At 42.0% G+C, this 19,730-nt stretch overlaps 1 protein-coding gene across 17 annotated transcripts in view; it reads right to left on the bottom strand.

The window, feature by feature from the left end:
- Positions 1–303: 303 nt before the first annotated feature.
- Positions 304–19,730, bottom strand: part of MAPK8IP3 (mitogen-activated protein kinase 8 interacting protein 3) — a 50,428-nt gene continuing 31,001 nt past the window's right edge. For all 17 annotated transcript variants that reach the window (XM_067460615.1, XM_067460617.1, XM_067460618.1 and 14 more), the window contains 17 exons: positions 19,335–19,505; positions 18,322–18,448; positions 17,800–17,895; positions 16,949–17,110; positions 15,703–15,868; positions 15,262–15,447; positions 13,763–13,949; positions 11,538–11,660; positions 9,289–9,369; positions 8,925–8,992; positions 8,085–8,233; positions 7,609–7,780; positions 6,882–6,995; positions 5,877–5,915; positions 5,121–5,303; positions 4,062–4,208; positions 304–3,027 (listed from right to left, as the gene is read on the bottom strand). In XM_067460615.1, coding sequence (XP_067316716.1) covers positions 2,906–3,027; positions 4,062–4,208; positions 5,121–5,303; positions 5,877–5,915; positions 6,882–6,995; positions 7,609–7,780; positions 8,085–8,233; positions 8,925–8,992; positions 9,289–9,369; positions 11,538–11,660; positions 13,763–13,949; positions 15,262–15,447; positions 15,703–15,868; positions 16,949–17,110; positions 17,800–17,895; positions 18,322–18,448; positions 19,335–19,505 — 2,293 coding nt within the window. In that variant the 3' untranslated portion in view covers positions 304–2,905. The remainder of the gene's footprint in view (positions 3,028–4,061; positions 4,209–5,120; positions 5,304–5,876; positions 5,916–6,881; positions 6,996–7,608; positions 7,781–8,084; positions 8,234–8,924; positions 8,993–9,288; positions 9,370–11,537; positions 11,661–13,762; positions 13,950–15,261; positions 15,448–15,702; positions 15,869–16,948; positions 17,111–17,799; positions 17,896–18,321; positions 18,449–19,334; positions 19,506–19,730) is intronic.

Raw genomic sequence — 19,730 nt, 5'->3', positions numbered from 1 at the left:
GCTCCATAGACAGAATGTCTACTGAGAAACACGAGAGAACTGTCAAGTTTGCCAGAAATCGTTTGAAATTTTTTTACTAAGGACCACAAAGAGGACTAAGAACACTCAGTGGCCACAGAACATGGCGGATTTTGTCGCAGGCATAGAGGCCAGAGAGAGTGAAAGGAATGGCTTTTCTGGAGAGAAGAGATGGCTTGCTGCAACTCTAAACAGGCACACTCCACAAGAGGGAATCATCATGACATTGCAGAGTAAATTTAGAAACGCTACCTTCTGGTGTACTCACGAACACCAGAATCTGTGTGATGTTAACAATGTTTTATTACATACAGAACAGATACAGTTTGATTTGTATGATAGAATACAAGGGACAAAGCATAAAGGTGTTCATGGGTTTTTCCCCCCACACAGCAGCCTTTTATACATTTCAGTCCAAATTGCCAGAGTATTCAGGCCCTGAAACACATTTTTTAAAAACCTTTTCATAGCATACTGATTTGAGTTTTACATACATCACAGTGAAGATGCAGCAGGGAAAATGTGTGTTAAGTCAAACCCTTTTTCACTTGCTGTTTACCAATTGCCAGCCTTCTATCTTCCTCTACCCACAGCATCATATATTTTTTGCCAGCTTATGTTTTTATTGAAAGCTCACTTCAAACTCCAAAAGGGCGTTTTCTGCATCTTAACTAGCCAGTTGAGGCAAACTCGAAGTGTTTGTGACTGGAAACAGGATTTGCAAGGGACTTCATAGTTTTATACATGTTTAAAGATCTGAGTTGTTCCATGCAGGAGCAATTGCAGTCTTGGGGGTAAGGAGAAGTTGCAAGTTTAGCATTGCGGATCTTTTTCTCGCTTTTCAAGCATGGCATATTTGTCTTCCTGGTTGCCAGGTTTCTACATTTCTGAAGAGGGCTCTGCTCACTCCCATCACTTCATATTGAAGCTGCTACCTTTCTTTGCCCTTCTCTGTCCGCTGTCCCTATTGAACCTTCTCTCCATCCCTTTCTGTCCCTCCTCCCCATACTGTCATGAATCATACCTCAAGTTGCACTGTAAATAATATCCTCCTTGGACTCCATCTCTGGCACTTGTTACAATGGCAAGGCCATTCTGAGGCTTTAGCATTGACCCAACCAAGGAGAAGGGGATCAAATCCCAAGTGAGAGGTTGGGAAATGGCCTACATTTTTGAGAAATCAATTTTTTAAGAACCTGGGTGGGAATTCATAGGACGTTTACTCATGAGGGCTCCATGGGATTTCAATTACCAACATACTTCACAACTGGATTGTTTCTGCTATTTCTTTATCTAGTTTTCAAGCTGGAAAATGTTGATTTTGACAAGGCTCTGAATCAGCTGCAACCCCTTCTGACCCTAATCCCAGAGTAATTTATCTTATATAGCTATCTACTTGCAGTTACTGCTGCTCCTGACTTTTCCAGCACAAATTATGGGTGAACTAAAATCTATCAGATTTCTTTTTCTCCTTTCTCCCATCTGCAAAGAAAATTCTCTTCTTTCTATGTCCCCTTCTTCCTGCTCTTCCTTTCTGCTTCCTCCTTCTTTTTCCACAGATGACAGCGCTCCATCTTCCGATCCCTAGCATGTTTTTTCTGCTTGCTACAAAAGTGTGAGCAAAAGCTCTCTTTCAAATGATTTATTTCCCCAAATCATCGGCCAGATACAACTGAGGATTCTGAGAGTTACAAGCAAGGGCTCGCCACCATATGCTCCCTGCCAGAAGACCACAAGATGAACCCAAGCTGGACCTGAACACAAAACGGGGCTTGTGGTTTGTTCATATTTCAAAGAACATCTCAGATACTTCTTATTTACTCAGTGCTGTGTGCCCCTTCACTCTCCCCTCTAAATGGCAAGGAGATAATCATATTGCCTTCAAAGCTATTAGATGTGGCCTCTTAGCCTTTCAACTAGGAAATTGACTGATGTATTTGTGACTTTTGAATTCCATCCTTCTTCCAAGTCATTCAGAACAACATCAACAAGCATCTCAATGGTCTCCCATCCAGGTATTTTACAGGCCTAGGTCTAAATAGCTCTGGCAATGAAAAGCCATAGCATGCCTTTGTGGCCATGCTTTGTGTACAGACGTTTACTGTCAACGTAATCACCATTTGCACACCTTACAACAGACGTAGGCAAACTTTGGTCCTCCAAGTGTTTTGGACTTCAACTCCCACAATTCCTAACAGCCTACTGGCTGTTAGGAATTATGGGAGTTGAAGTTCAAAACACCTGGAGGGACAGCCAAAGCTTGCCCATGGCTGCCTTACAAGTACACATCCTGGATTCCTGAACCCGCTTCCAACTTATTCCCTGGCTGTCTTGGATGTACCTCCCCCCACCCTCCCATGGCCAAATCCCATAGATACAGAGCAGGACAGAAAGGCTAGGGAAAGCTTCTACATAATCATTGGAAAGAACTTCTTTCATATTGGCTTGTACACTAATTGCATGCCTAATGCTGGGGGCAAAGTTTGAAGGCAAAGGCAAGAAGCAATTCGTTTCATTTTCCCCATGCACATAAATTCAGGAAAGAAGTGTCTTGAACATCTATCTCATCCAGCCCTTCCAAGCCAAACCCGTTCTTCCCATGTTTATCCTGGCACCCCATTTGCCAAGCTTCACTTTCCCCTTTTGGAAAGCTGGGGAGAACCCAGTCGATTCATAAAGCTAGCCAGCCCAAGATGGATGATGATGCAAAGCTTGGGAGCTTAGAACGTGAGGGGAACCGCCATCGGGCAGGTGCTTATTGCCCGCCTGGGGTTTGCTTTCTCCAACAGTAGGATTATAATGCAGGAGTTCCGTATTATATACATCTTGGCATTTAGGGAATTGGGGATTGGGAAATTAAAAGTTATCGTGTCAGAAAAGGAGGATCTCATTCTGGGATGTATGAAACTTGCCACACGATGATGTGGCTTCGTTCGGCCTTGGAGAGGATGGGCTTGACAGGGGCTACGTCTCCCGCACTTTCCTCCGTCTCGTCGTCTTCTCCGTCGCCTATGGAGAGAATTCACACCATGAATGGGAGGGAGCACTGCAAGGAAGTGTTACTCATTTAAGATGCATGAAACTGATCTTCGAAACTTAATAAACGCATACCGTTTACCCAATGTTTGTAGGCGCTCAATAGCATATTGTACGACTGGATGGGAAAAATTGGGGCAATGTTTTGTCTTTATACAGCATGCCCACAGCTGCCTGCAATTTCATCTTTATAGGGGAAAGGTCTACCTTCCTGGAGCTAATATAGAGCCTGTTGGTAGTAGGCCTTCTCGGTGACAGTGAGGGCAATAAAGGAATTATACTTTGACCTCATGGACCAGCCCATGCCAGAGCTCCCTGTCTTCAGTGGATAGGTGACTTCAGTGGATAGGTGCTTTTTTGCTGGGATGGGTCTTGAAGATACTTTCTCCCTCAATGGCTTCTGTCTTTCCTAGAGGGTTATACTCAGAAGGGAGGCATTAACCCTGTTCTACATCCTGGCCATTTTTCTGTGATATTTCTCAGGCTTCAGTTTATCCCCAATGCTGTGTGTGTGAGAGAGAGAGGGGGGGGGAGGGGGGAGGGAGGGAGAGAGAAACTGTCCTACTGCTGGGTTTCAGTGATGGCAAATCCAGCATGCCAGCTGTAGCTGGAAATATTTCATCTGGCCATAACTATACATGCCTTGACTACATCCTATCAGGATTACTGTACTGCACTCTGCATTGGGAGTGCCTTGGAAGGGGTACATCAGCTCTGTTCAACTTCTCGTTTTTCCAACATGATTGGAATTTTGGGTAAATTAAATATTTCAGAGAATCAATGTATTTTGGTTCACTCCCCGCTTTGGAAATCACACATTTGGTACATCTGCATTAACAATTAAGGACGAAGGAGTATCTCACATATTCTAATCATTTGGGATGAACTGTGATTTTTGGACTTATTAAACAACTGGAAGTCAGAAACTTGGGTCAAATGGTTGCAATAAGTCCAGCAATCTACCAGTAAATCTCAAAGCTATTTCACGCCTCAATAAAAGAACTTACCAATCCGGAAATCAATGTAGCCTTCTCCTCCACTCAGTACCAGGACATTCTTCAGCTTCTGGCCCTCCTCGGCCTCTGCAGCATCTGTGCCGGGGTTCTCCGAGGGACTGTCCAGCACACTCCCATTCAATGTGGCAAGAACGTTCCCTGGAAAGACAGAGTTTATTTGAGCTGCCTGACATCAAAGCTTTGAACCTCAACCAGGAATGGCACAGCTCTGCCTAGTTGTTGGGCTACTTGAGTTCAATTGAGTGTCTCCACAGACCACTTCATAGATACTTCTACAAATCTAAGAATGTCACATGGGCAAACTTTGCCCCTCCCTCCAGTTGTTTTGGACTTGCAACTCCAACAATTCCTAACTTTAGGCTGTTGGGAATTGTGGGAGTTAAAGTCCAAAACACCTAGAGGGAGGGGCAACGTTTGCCCATGTCTGATGTAATTCATATTTCCCCCTTTAAAAAAAAACAGAACAGCATCACTATCAAGGGACCCAAACCATTTTTAGCTTGTTTAATAATCTGGCCTTTATCAAAAAGGCCTCTGCCTGTAATGTGAGAAGAAAAATATATCAAAATATCAATATATTACAGATAACACAGTCCAACAAAGAAAATATATTCTTGGTGTGTTGGTTTTTAGGCCTGGTCCTGGGGCTATTTGGGGCACTGATTCAGAAAATTGCATTGGATAGACTGCATCAGCTCTAGTTTCTTAGACATGGTTATTATGGTCTTAATATGTGTGAGCAGATGGTGACTGGTAGATAGCATATGTTCTGTATCTCAAAATCTTGAGCTGATAGAGGATAACTGGTGCCATTTTTTGCAAATCAGCAAGTAAAATGTACCTAGAAAGAAATATGTGTTGGCCAGTGAGTAGAATACTTGAGTGGACCTCCCAGATGACTGGTCCGGAGAACAATTTCAGAAGCTCGGCTAATTAAGCTCAAAATCTTCAGCATGTTCAGCAACGGCAGAAACAGGCTCACAATGTTCTACAGAACTTTAGTTTCTGCAGAAAGAATCAGACTATAAAACGCTGACATCCTCTGCTTACCAGGCACAGAAACAAAAAATTTGACTGCGTCCCGGTGCCCATGGAAGCAGAGCTGAGCTTGGGCCATGGAGCAGTATGGGATGAAGCTGCTGGCAGACTTGTCATTGCTGTCATCACTGCCATATACATGTATGACTCCACCAGGTCGGTTCCCTTCTCCAGATGTTGGAGATGTCTTATTAGCTGAAATCAAAGAGAAAGAAGGGTTGCTTACCTGTAACTGTGTTCCTTTGAGTGGTCATCTGTGAAATGCACACATATGGTATTCTGCTGCACACAGAGCCCACGAAGAAAGAAGAGGGCAGCAGACTTTTAAAAAACAGAAGGAAAGGACGTGGCTACAGAGATTTGTAGAGTTGGAAAAGACCATAAGGGCCAGCCATTCCAAGATGTATGAAGGGAGATTTTCCCACAACATGTTGGTTTCAAGATGTATAGGGCTACACCTCCCAATTGACTGGCGAGGCGATGGTAAGAATCCAACAGGTCTGGGCACGTGTTAGTTTGGGGAGGGCTCCAGATGTTGTTTCCTCTTCCCTCAATGCAAGGAACCAGTGGCATTCAGAAGTAGTCTGTTCAATGTTTCAAATACAGGTTCGCATAAATGCTTACATTGCTATATGTCTCCCTAGCTCTGATTGATCATTATATAAAATGTGGGCTCAAAGTGACTGGGGGTGAATAGAAAGATCAATGGGTAAATACAGGACGGCATCTAGAGCGTCGAAGGAAGGAAGGAAGAGGTGTGGAACTTACCTCTGAGCCCAAGGAGCTGACCTCGATGGAGGACGACAGCTAGGAAAGGAAAACATGAATATATAAGAACCCACAGATAGAAGAAAACATCCATTATTGGGAAAAGAGCAAAAGGGGTATCTTAATATTTGGTGCATTTGCAAATACTTGTTTAAGCGAAGGCACCACAGTACAGACCAGAAAGAAAGCAGATGTGATGGTGAATACCGTCTCAGCAACCAGTGCTCAATAACAAGTAGCATATCCACCTACAGTGTTCCATGCCAGTTGCACTTGGGCTAGCAAGTCAAAAGGAACTGCTTACTCCAAATTAAGTGACCCAGATAAGGAATGGGTGATTCTGAAAAGTCTGACTGATCTAGATCCGGGTTTCTTAAACTGTGAGTCCCAACCCCAAATAGGGTCCCCTTAGCTCAATGTTGAGGTCATGAGAAAAATGGCAACATTAAAATGTTTCTGAATGCCACCCATTTACATAAATTTATTAGTACTTAACTGCTGTGGTTACACTGGACTCTGCAGAAGATGCTTCAGTTGTACTCCACAAAAAGAAAAACCAGCTTGTTGAGCAAGCCTTGCAAATGCTGATTTATTAGCAATAAAGATTTGGTTTTTATACCCTTTCTGATATACTTCCACACCTAGGGAAGTAGGGTGTGGAAGTATATCAGAAAAGGGTCACAGAAAAGAGTCACAGGTGATAAAAGGTGAAGAAACCCTGGTCTAGATCCCCCTACTGCTAATATGCAAACCGGAATGTATTCAAAGCAGTACTAGGGATGTTTACATAATTTGCAATGGCTATCTAATGGACGGACTGTCCTCAAACGACATTAGAGCAAGCTTTTAAAAATCTAGTATCTGGAACTTGTGTGATACTATGAACATGGCTGAAATTGCAGAAGGCAAAGTTATCTTGCTAAGAGAAGAGGCAGAAAGCAGTTCATAGAAGTTCATTCTCTGTACAGAGGATATGAATTTGGGTATCCAGTGAAGGCTACTTACTCTCAGTCAAAGGGATGGAAATGATGACGCCGTTCCCAGTCCCAACCCAGAGACGATTGCCAGCGATAAGCAAAGCTGTAATCCGCACAAACGAGAAACCCAATTTCCCAGTTCCTGAACAAGAAGTGCAAAACAGTCTTGGTTAGGATGATGTAACATACTACAGAGTAATGGATTCATAAAAATAAGAGACAAAGTGCTCAGAACAGAACTTAGAGATAGAAAGGATGGAATCATTTGGCAGCATCAATGTAAGAACAAGAACACAGGAGGCTTGAGGACCCTGCAGTCTAAAATTCAATATAGGAGCAGTATCAGAGAGAGAGAAGTTAAGGGAATAAAGCTTGTTAGGTTTGGTTCCACACACACATATTTGTCCCACAGGAAATGGAACTACAGTAGGCTGCCTTTTGTGACATACAGCTGCTTTGATGTTATCAACAGTGATTGTCAGGACTCCATAGTTTTAGATCGGATTCTCTCCCAGCTCTTATTGCAGATGAGAGGATGAAAATCTTGGAACTTTTACCAGAAGGACTGTGTCAAGTTTTTAATGGAAATCATAAGGATTTGGAAAAAAAATACAGACTGCAGCAATGAGGCATTCTAGGAGGAAGGTTAGGCATATATGGGAGAGTGAATGGAAAGCCTTCTCCTCAGAAGAAAATATGAACCAAAGTGAACCAAGAAGTGAACCAAGAAGGTTTCTGGCACCATTTTGATTTACCTAACATTTTGCTGACATAGGGCTCAATGTCCACATCCTGGAGGTGCTGATGGGTGTGCGCGTGGTAGAGCCTCAACGTGGAGTCCAGGCGAATGGAAACCCAAACGCCATCCCCAATCCATGCCAGTTGGCGGATCTGGCTCTCCCGGCGAGGGTGGGCATCGAAGGATGTCTGGGAAAAGGAGATGGGAGGGAAGATGGCAGCTTATCAGACACTTGTATTCTTAGCGCTCTGATTCCAAACACTAACCACAAATTGCCTTCTAAAAAATATCAACCAATTACAAAATATGTAGTTGTTTTTTAAATATACTGGAATATTTATGTTGCCAAAACAGGAACATGTCTGATTGGAATGCAATCAAAGTTACTATTGAGTGAACTAATACAGCAGGCATGGGCCAACTTGCCCCCTCCCCACACGTGTTTTGGACTTCAACTCCCACAATTCTTTTCCAAAGATGTCCTTGCCTTACCTCAATCTGCATTGTCTTTGGCTGGATGACATGGATCTTGTTCTTGTAGCCGCACCAGACTCGGTCATAGACCACCGCCATGCAGCGGATGGAATGGTGTGTGTGGCCCAGGTCCATGAGATGGTAGTTGCTGAGGTCCCACTGACCATCTAGAGACAAAGAGATTGAGGAAGCAGGAGAAGGGATAAAGTAAGAGAAGATCTGTTGTGCCTGGAACTAGCTCCATGGGTCATGAGCAGAACTTAAGACAATCTGAACAATACTCTATTGAAGCAAACCAGGATTTTCAGTTTATGCCAAAAACAAATTTAGGAGCACGTTGGATGCCCCCCTGGATTTACATCCAGTTGTCAGGCATAAAGCCCAATTTAAAAACTACTTGAAATAGAAAAGCAAAACAATTTCATTCATTGCTTTAGGCGTGCATCCAGTATTTTGTACACCAAAATAATGTTTCTGGTTATATTCATTTCTTTTGCACCAAAATAAGGGTTTGTGGTTATATCTAAAACACTTTATTTCCAAACCTAGTACATTATACAAAACACCTAGGCAATAGGAGTAAATGAACGAAGGAATAATCTTGTGGAGTCACAACACTTAGGGACAAAATTAGAATTCCACGGGGAATAAAACTCTTCTGAAGGGTTCCATGAACCAAGAGGTTTAGGAACGGGTGGTCCAGACCATAAAATGAACAAATGATTCTCCAAAATGCCAGGTTCCACCCATAGCGGTACTTTGTAGATCTTTTGTCTCTTTAAACATCACAAGCACTAAATTTCCAAGAGCTAAGGAAAGGTTGACCACAGCTGTACAGTCCGGCTGCCAGGATCTCACCTTCTCCTCGGTGGAATATAGCCAGGGTCCCATCAGCCAGGGCCACCAGGACACGGCCTTTCACATGCCTAAAAGCACAAGGGGGGGGGGGGGGGAATCAATTTCAGACGAAAAAGGAGAAAATGCTCCCATGTAATGATGGGTAATTAAGTGCTGAATCTGTCAGCCTGAGATTCCAGTCCTTCAATTACAAAGCAAAAACACAAAAGCCAGATTTCTAGAGACTAGGGCCTTTTAAAATAGCATGTGGTGATGGGAAAAGAAGCTGACTGGATTTCCTGGGGTTCAATAACCAAGGGGTTTCTTTTCCCTATAAGCTTCAAGGCCTTTTTTTACTGTGTAATAATTACATCTATGAACTTACACCAGGCTCAGCACTGAATCCTTCAGCTTGATTGAGTGTAGGCATTTCTTCCAGTTTGAAACAGCTGAGTGCACATACAACCTGCCAAAGAAAGGTAATTTAGTTTGGCCATGAGGCCAACCCACATCGCTAATAGTGTCACAAGAAAGAGAACATTTCCACATCTGCTGGCAAATAATGAAAATATCCCATGTGGCTATGAGATTAAGGGCAAGCAGAGAAAGTGCAACAGTCACAGCAAGGAAAGGCATGAAAAACAGCCATAAAGGCCAACATAAGGGCAAAACAACATAAAAAAGAGAAAGAGTGGGCATCAGTGTTTTCCTCAATATGTAAGTGGGAAAGCTAGAAGAAGGGTCTCCTCTGGTAGCAAACATTTTATTTTCAGTTCATATACTTTATTAATTTAATAGCTGGCTTTGTAGTAAAGGTAAAGGTTGTCCCCTGACATTAAGTCTAGTTGTGTCTGACTCTGGGGGTTGGTGCTCATCTCCAATTCTAAGCTGAAGAGCCAGTGTTGTCCATAGACACCTCCAAGGTCATGGGGCCGGCATGATTGCCTTTAGTTGGCTTTGTAATAGTAAGAAAATCTAACAAATGCTCTGCAAGAGTCTACTATATATCATGCAGCTATGGACAAGTCTACATAGGGCCACCAAACACAGCATTGCCCAGACACGAATCAAGGTACATGAAAGACACTGCACCAATTCAATCAGATAACTCAGCCATAGCTTAAGACAATCTGAACAACCTGGACACAGATGAACCAACCTGGAAACAGAATATTATCTGAGAACACAGAAATGCTGGACCACTCTAACAACCACGTCAGACTACACAGAGAAGCCATTGAAATCCACAAGCATGTGGACAATTTCAACAGAAAGGAGGAAACAATGAAAACCAACAAAATCTGGCTACCAGTATTAAAAACCTCTAAAATCAGGACAGTAAGTAAAGAACAACACTCAAAAAACGGGAATTCCAGACAAGGAACAATCAGGGCCAGCTAATCACCTCCCAACAAAGGATTCCCCCAGACAGGAAGCAGCCAAGCCTTGAAATCGCAAGGCTATTCAATGCTAACCAAGGTGATCAATTGCAACAGTCACACTTGCCTCAAACAAACAAAAGTTATTTCTCACACCCAGGACATTCCACAGATATATAAACAAACCTCACAACCTCTGAGGATGTCTGCTATAGATGGGGTTAAATGTCAGGAGAGAATGTTCCAGGAACACACCCATACAGCCCAGAAAACTCACAGTAACCCATATTATATTTTATTTTAACTGGCAGTCTTGCTTTCATTGCTCTTTTTCTGACTATTCATCAGGGTCAACAAACATCTTCATTTTCCAATAACAGGACAATAGCTATGCTCCATAATCTTCATAACAGCTTCTCAGACATTGAAAGGCTGATCATGCCTGACACTTTGTCTTCCCTAGACTAAAATAGTCCTCTTTTCATCCATTCCTCGGTGGATTTTGGTTTCAAGGCACTCTAATTTTCTCTCGAAGTACTCCAGTTTGTCACTGTCCTTTCTGAAATGTGACATCTAGAACAGGGCACACTACTTCAAATATGGCCTGAGCACCGCAGAACAGAGCAGAGCAACCATGCTTTCTTGGAACTGGCCTCATGGGGCATTCAACTCTCCTTTTGCAGTATCTCCATTGGTTGTCAACCGTTTTCTGGACCAATTCAACATGCTGGTTTTCACCTATAAAGCCCCACACAGCTTGGATCCAAGTTATTTGAAGGACTGTGTCACTCTCTTTGAACCTATTAGAACATTACAATCATCTGGAGAGGACCTTCTCTCTCCCATTGCCCTCTTGAAAAACATTTGGTGGGAACATGGGCCTTTTTTAGTGGCTGCTCCCAAACTCTGAAATGCCCTTCCAAGAGAGAGACCAAGAAGGCCTTTTCCCTGCTTGCCTTTTGAATGCAGATGAAAACACTCCTCTGAAATTCAGCTTTTATTTTTCTCTGGACCCAAATATTGGTTTATTATTCTACCAGCTTCTTTTGACACAGTTTCCAATATTCCCCCCCCCCCAAACAAAAAAGACTTAAAAGTTACACCAGGCATGGGCAATTTTGGCCCTCCAGGTGTTTTGGACTTCAATTCCCACAATTCCTAGCAGTTGAAACAGAACACCTGGAGGGCCAAAGTTTGCTTATGTCTGTGTGACACTCTAATCCCCCTAATCCAGCCCCATAGATCAAAGTCCTACCAGCCAGTCTGTGCTCCAAGCCACATGGTGGGGGCTGCACTTGTGACAGCTCCAGATGTGCCACTGTTTGTCTCTTGGTCTTGTGTTGTGGTGCCTGATTCTGTCTTTGTTTGTCCATTCTCGCTATCAAAAAGGAAATACAGGAAAGGTTCTTACATCAATGGTTTGGATCGAAGTAGTATAAATAATTCAGCCACTACAGGGAATTCTATTTAGACAGAATCATGCGCACAAATGCATGCCTCCATTTATAAATCAGTGTGCATCTTGATCTCCATTGGAAATGTATTCTTTTCAGTGGTGAAAATGAGAAATTGTGCTGCATTATCTAGCTCAGCAACATCACAAGGAAGAAAAGTATCATTTTCCTTTCATCTTAATTCTTGATATTTTCAACTGGAAAATGTATACCTTCAAAGCATACAATCTCTTCACCGATGAACAAAGATCACACTGATTTTTCTGTCTATTAGGAGCATCTGTATCAGGCAGATAGCAACTGTAACCTTCAGAACATATAAAGAATTTACCAAGCTATTTTTCTCAATTATTAGTATTGGTAAATGCGCAAGAAAGGCCTCCCTCCCTCCAGGTGTTCTCAACACTGGAGGTAGAATGACCTTTTCGAAAAAGTGCCTTTTTCTGTTGTGGCATTTCACAAACAGAATACCATTCCAGATGGGCCCAGAGCATAATCATCATCATCTAATAATAATAACAATAATAATAATAATTATTATTATTATTATTATTGATGTCGCCATACCAGGTGACAGTCGCATTGAGGAAAAACTCAGCCGCTATCAAGACCTCAAAATCGAACTGCAAAGGCTCTGGCATAAACCAGTATAGGTGGTCCCAGTGGTAATTGGCGCACTGGGTGCCGTGCCAAAAGATCTCAGACGGCATTTGGAAACAATAAACATTGACAAAATCACGATCTGTCAACTGCAAAAAGCCACCTTACTTGGATCTGCGCACATCATTCGAAAATACATCACACAGTCCTAGATGCTTGGCAAGTGTTCCGACTTGTGATTTTGTGATAAGAAATCCAGCATATATATCTCGTTTGCTGTGACATACTGTTTTGTTTTTTGTCGTGTCAGGAGCGACTTGAGAAACTGCAAGTCGCTTCTGGTGTGACATACTGTGCTTTTGTGTCAATAATAACAATAATAATAATGTATTTTAAGCACCAGATAAAAATGGTTTTAGAGGCAGCACAAAATGAATGAACTTCTGTGATCAGGCTCTAATATAATAAGAAAAACTTTATTTATATTCTGCCCTATCTCCCCGAAGGGACTCAGGGTGGATTCCAATCACAAAAAAGGCAAACATTCCATGCCTGAACATAACAACTAATAGACACATAATAACAAAAATTAAACTCTACAGCATATAAAAACACATTATAACTTAGCAAATTAGAATAAAATTTAAACAGCATCCTCCTACAAACTTGTGCGCCAGCTGCCTCCGTACCTTGGGAGGGCTGACTTGGCCACGGTAGTACACGCTTTGGTTACATCCCGCTTAGACTACTGCTACGCTCTCTACGTGGGGTTGCCTTTGAAGACTGCCCGGAAGCTGCAGCAAGTCCAACGCGCGGCAGCCAGATTACTAACGGGGGCTGGGTACAGGGAGCACACCACTCCGCTGTTATGCCAGCTTCACTGGCTGCCAATTAGCTTCCGAGCACAATTCAAAGTGCTGGTGTTGACCTATAAAGCCCTAAACGACTCCGGCCCTGTTTACCTCTCCGAATGTATTCTCCCCTACAAACCATCAAGATTATTAAGATCATCTGGAGAGGCCCTGCTCTCGGTCCCACCGGCCTCGCAAGCGCGCCTGGTGGGGATGAGGGACAGGGCCTTCTCGGTGGTGGCCCCGCGACTCTGGAACTCTCCCTCTGGAGGCCAGAACTGCCCCATCCATCCTTACATTTAGGAAACGGGTGGCTGTGGAGTCAGGCCTTCGATGAATGAGACAACATCATAGGACCCTGGATAGAAGTTGATGTAGATCCATCTTAATAGGACGACTGACCACTGTAGTTTTATATATAGTGTTTTTAAAGTTGTTTTTGTAATTGTGATATATGATATTTTAATGAGTGTATATGTTTTTTATGGCTGGAAACCGGGCTGAGTCCCTCAATGAGGTTGAGAAGCTCGGTATAGAAAACTGTGAAATAAATAAATAAATAAATAAATAAATACCTGGTCTGCCTCATAGGCACCTGAGCTGGGGTTGGGTCTGTAAACACATGCTCTGTAAGTGGGCCAGTCCGGACAAGGGTTGGTTCCATTTCAGTTGCACCATTTTCTGGCACCTCCGTGGCTTCAGTTGCCTCCTCGGTGGACTGGGATTGATTGATCTTTCCATTACTAACTGAAGACACCTCATCTAAAAAGCGGGGAAAACATAAAATGAAGTTGGAGGAAGAGGGAAGTCATTCATTTATTGCATAACCAGCTATTCGTTTTGACATGTTTGTTGTTATAGATCATCCAGCTGACTTTGGCTTATAGTGACCCTAAGAATGGGAGTCACTGTTATGATCAATAGCCTTGCTCAGGTCTTCCAGATTCAGGGTTATGGCTTCCTTGACTGAGTCCATCCATCTGCAATGCAGACTTCCTCTTTATCTACTACCTCTACCTTACTCCACATTATTGTCTTTTCTAGTGAAACATGTCTTCTTTGTGCAGTGTGCAGTAGCCATAATTAAGGAGGAGAACAGGAATAAAAATTGGTAAAATAAGAGCTTTGACAACTACTAGTCTCCCCAATAATGTCAGCGGTAGTGTCAACCTTTAATTTTTTATTAAATATAGGAAAACAGTGCCTTATAATTCCTATACAGAAGTTGTGCTGTTCTTTTTGTTAACAGAATCCCTATATATCTGAATTCTGAAAAACTAATTGATAAATTGGACATTCTTTTTAAATTCAATTGGTCTTCCTGAGACATGTTTATAGCTAATATTTTTGATTTACCATACTTTATATTGTATGTATCCTGTATGTATCTGAAACTTACTTGAAAATAACAACAGCATCCCTACACATTGGTTTGGATTCGATTTAAAAAATCACCTGCAATAAATTTACTTTTAAATTTTATACCTTGCATTTCAATGAGTTTCCTTATTAAGTTTTATTGCTAAAGCAAAAAGAGTAGGAGAAAGTGGGCACCCTTGTTAGGTTCCTCAAAGGCACAGGAATCTACACTATTTACACTTACTGCCATCTTTCGTTTCTATCTGTTTTATAATTGCTACAAACCTATTTCCTATATTCATTTCTTGTAGATGCTCAATCAAGTCACTGTGCTCAATACGATTGAAAGGTTTTGGTTGCATCTAGCAATATTACAGCTACTAGATTATTGTGGGTCTGACTCTTATAAATGATACTGAATGCTCTCCTGGCACAAATCCAGTTTGATTTCAGCTTGATTTGGATGAACACATATTATACATGGCTTGTGCCATAATTGGCGACTAGGACGAGCATAATGTCTAGATCAAGGGAAGTCATGGTGCCCCTTCTCTGCTTTGCTTAGACCTCTTTACCTAGAAGAGGTAAAGACCTAGGCAAAGCGATTCAAGAGGGACATTGACTCTAAGTTGGAATGTGTCCAGAGGAAGGCTTAGGGCACTGGGTCTGGACATCCTTGTTGTAATGTATGACATGCAAGTGATCAGAAACGTACTTTGCCCTTTGTCCAGCACTGGGGTGTCTCCCCTCGAGGAGCAATTGCTGCTGGGGATGTTGCATCGGGTTGCACAGCCCACTAATGTGATGCCTGCCAAGACTCCATCTGTTCCCAATGACTCTTCGGGATTCACATCTCCCTCCAAAAAGATTTCTCCAGGAGGATAATCTGTATCACAGGCCGCTACAAGGGAAAGAAAGGGAAGAATCCTCAGTTATGGTGGAACAAAGAGCTGCAAAGGCCATCGAGGCCAACCTGCTATAACATGCATGGGCCAACTTTGGCCCTCCCTCCAGGTGTTTTGGCCTTCAACTCCCACAATTCCTAAAAGCAAGAATTGTGGAAGTCCAAAACACCTGGAGGAAGGGTCGAAGTTGGCCCATGCCTGTGCAGTAATGCACTCCTGAAAGATGCCCATCTTCTCTCATCTTCACTTGCCTGGAATGCTGGAAATACAAAGCACATGAGCATTGCAGACAGTGAAATGGTCCACCACAGTGCCTGGTTGGTTAGCATCGATGATCACAACTTTGCTTGTAGACAAGGTGCTTGTGAGGATCCACACTCTACTGGATGTTGCATCCATTTCATACAGTTCTTTGGCCTGAAGGGAGCAAAAGGTAATTATAACTAAACCTCACAGTTGTACTGCCAGAGTACACTAAAACCAGATCCTTAATGATATCAAAACAATAATATAGTCTTCATTATCATGGGTTTTAGGGGTATATATTGGCAGACTTCACACAAACCATTAACAGAGCAATAGAAACAAAAAGTATGTCTTAAGCAGGTTCCTAATCTTTACTCTTATTTTACATTGATTTGTTGTGCTAATGGGATGGTGTTTCTCTTGAATTTATCCAGCTCTAATGCCGGGGAAAATTTTGCAAAGTGGCTAAAGATGGCTGACCCAGGCCACTATTTTTTCTGTGATTACTACTCACTTTTGTATTCACAGACCACTAAGACAAATAATGGCTTTTGTGAACAATCCTTTACTCCTCTGTACCTAAAGGGAATTTTCTGCTGGTACTGGAGCCTAAAAAACTGGCTTTTCTCTGTGAACTACATCTCCTCTATGTCAAGCTGATCTGAGGATGATCCTTATTCCCAAAGCTCCACCCTCAAAGTCCAGCAATGTATCTTTGTTTGAGTAATAGGGACAAATTTCCAAAAAAAGTAAAAACTTGGCTCTTCGAACAAGCTTTTGGAAATGCAGCGTAATAGATAAACATGAAACTATGAAGAATGAACATGGAATGGCTAGGCGATGCTACTGGAAAATGGGTTTAACAGGATGACACTAGTGATTATATGTTTTTAATGGTGTTTTATATGGTTTTTATAATGTTATGCTGAATGTTTTAACTGTATTTTAATGAATGTGTGGCATCAAATTGTTGCCAATCTGTAACCCACCTTGAGACGCCTTAGGGCTGAGAAAGGCGGGCTAGAAATACCATAAATAAATAAATAACTTTTTAAAAAGTTAACTTTCTGCCAGAAAAACACTGCCAGAAAAACACAGGTAAGTGCATGATGTCTTTAAGTATGCCTTTAAGTACAGCTCATCAGTACTGCTGTACTACAGCTGGTTCTTTAAAAACAGTACACATAACCACATCTAAATGTATAAGCTGGAGAAAAAAAGAGAGAGAAAGGCCAGATATTTTGCCCCAACCTTTTTCTTTTCGGGCGATGTGTGGCTGCTCTTGGCACTCTCTTCTGCTCCAACTCGGTCACAGGTTAGGGGGTCACATCCTGGTTCTGGTTTCTGTCCGTTTCCAGTATCCTGTTCCACAGGCTTCCAACCCATTAGATTGACACCGGCTGCACACCACAACTAAAAGGAGACAAAGAACGATGTCTGGTTAACTAAAAACTTGGATGTTCGTGCAAGCCTTCAATTGATTTTTGATGTGATGTTGTTTGACCATGGATTAGCAATCAAGGATAACGAATTGGACTACGATTTAAACGATGAGATGTTCCGATCTGTATTGGTGGCCCAATACTATGAATGTTTTGTATGTATTTTTAAATTTTTAATCTATATGCTTAAAGTGTATTGTATATTTTAACATGCTGTAAACCGCAACGAGTCGCCGCACAGGCTGAGATGTTGGCGGTATATAAGCGTACCAAATAAATAAATAAATAAATTAACATTAATTTATTGTTTCTAAATGGAAAGAGGGTGGTACATTTTCATTATGGCAGTGACAACAAATCAAGATTCAGCAAAACCACAAAAATATTATCTAGGAGAGCTTAGAAATATGTCTTTTTTAAAAAAAACCAAATTTAAGAATTGCTCAGCCCACGGGCAACTGGACACTTTGATTGGTGACTCTGAGAACAACTGTGGTCCAAACAAATAACACCCAATTTGTGGAAAGCCCTTTGGAGACCCAACTGGAGCTGATATTTGTTACATTCTTGCACCAGTTCAAAACATAGGGAAGGTTTGGGATCCCCTGCAGAATAGTGCTCCCTAGTCCCATCCCAGTTTTGCACATTTATAACATTCACCTTCATGGTTGGGTCTTTTTCTACAAGAGGGCGGCAGTACACAGGCACTGGGACATTCTTCATCCGGTTGTCTTCCTGGCCACCATTGGGACTCAGCTATTGGGACAAAAGGAACAGAACACAGCTAGCTCATACTACTGGAATGTGATGCCACGCATTTATTTTCACATAGGAAAAATTCTACTGGTGGCTCTTGTCCAAATTTTTGTTTCCAGTAGCCAGCAAGGAGGAATTATTTCACATAACCTACTTCTCTTATTCATATTCATATCCTCATACATGTGTGTTTGAGTATTGAGGGGTTTACAAGAAGTGAGATAAAGTGTAATAGTTATTACATTTGCCTTCTATTTATGCAATCAGCTGATTGCAACTGGCAAAAGGAACTGCATTGCAGCCCAAGAGCTATAAAGACATCTTTAGGTCCCATTTCTCTTTCCTTCCCAGGCTTTTATTTAGCATGGGTAGTTTCTCTTCTGTGGCCACCTGATCCTTCCTTCTCTTGCCGCAAAGAGTTGCTACCTGCTTGTACTTGGCTGGCAGGCTCCACCCGCAGGCCTGCAAGCGGCCGTCATCATTGCGCACGTGCTCCCGGACTTGGCGGTACTGCTCACGCTTCTGCTCGCGACGTGCTGTTGATGTGCAGTCACTGAAAAGAGAACCAATAGTTTTACTTTTCAATCTGTGTTCAGAAAGAAAAGGAAGAGAGTCTTGAAAGTGTTCTTGTGGAAGTGGGGTTGAGGAGAGTCCAGCAAAAATATGAAGAGGGAGGAAGAAAGCAAACTATGGTGTTCAAGTGAGGAATCAGAAGAGAAGAATATACCAAAGCAAAATCTTGACCTCTCTAGAGCACAAAATTAGATTTGTGTTATAGATTCTATTTCCCTTATCCAAAATGCTTTGACCAGAAGTCTTTTTGATTTTTGGTATTTTAAGGTTTTAAAATTGTTGTACGTAATAAGATTGGAAATGGGACCAAAATCTAAATATGAAATTCATTTATGTTTCATAAACAGCGCTCTTAAATATAGCTCTCTATATAGTGACAGCACCAGTTCCTGAAGCTCAGCACACAGGAGCAAAGTAAACAGTTGAGGCAAATGGGGAGTTGGGGGGGGGGGGTGCTCAGATTTCTGTTCCATTCACTACTGTCCAAGCAACTGAAATAGATACGGTTCATTGAAGCCACCTTAAAACATTATAAAGTATTGTCTTCTTTCTGCTTTCTTCTTTGATAAAGTAATGTCCTCCTTGACAAAGGAAGTTTGTGGGTTTTGGTAGATGTCTCTGAATATGTATTAAAAAGATATAGCATCCATCTTATTCTAGTTGAAAACATTTACTGTGCCATCTATATTCCTGTTAGGTTTAATTGGAGGAAGGGTAATGTGTGCAAAAAAATAAATTAAAAAAGCAATATAAAACAAGATACTGGGCTTCAGTTGGTGCAACTGCATAGTTGGGGTTTCAGACCAGTGGCTGGACCAACCAAAGAGCTGAATTGAGAAGCCAAGACAGAGAAGAGAAGAACGTACTCATCTGGGAAGAACTCCAAGGTGCGACTCCCAGCCGAGATCTGGCACATAGTGTGACTGCGGCGCTGGCTGAACCCAGCGGTCGTGGGGGATTTGTAGTGGATGTTCATGGAAGGATAACTTCTCTTTGCTGGCGGAGGGCTGGAAGAGGAGCTGAACAAGCGGCTGAAGCTGGAGAGAAAGACAGAAACTCGGGCATATTACAATTCTGAATGATTACTATTTGAGAAAGCAATTGATATTATTATTTGACAAAGAAATAGTTATATTCCACTCATTTATTTTCATCCTGTCTTCCTCTTAATATAGGGGTTCTCTTTATATGACCAAATTTATTTTCTGGAGGAATTCATTTGAGAAAGTCAGGAGCCATCAAAGCCTGGGAAGACTGTATGT

The sequence above is a fragment of the Anolis sagrei genome, chromosome X (genome assembly GCF_037176765.1).
Source record: "Anolis sagrei isolate rAnoSag1 chromosome X, rAnoSag1.mat, whole genome shotgun sequence".
NCBI lineage: Eukaryota > Metazoa > Chordata > Lepidosauria > Squamata > Dactyloidae > Anolis > Anolis sagrei.
The sequence above is the reverse complement of the archived record's forward strand: the minus strand, read 5'-3'. Positions and strand labels throughout refer to the sequence as shown.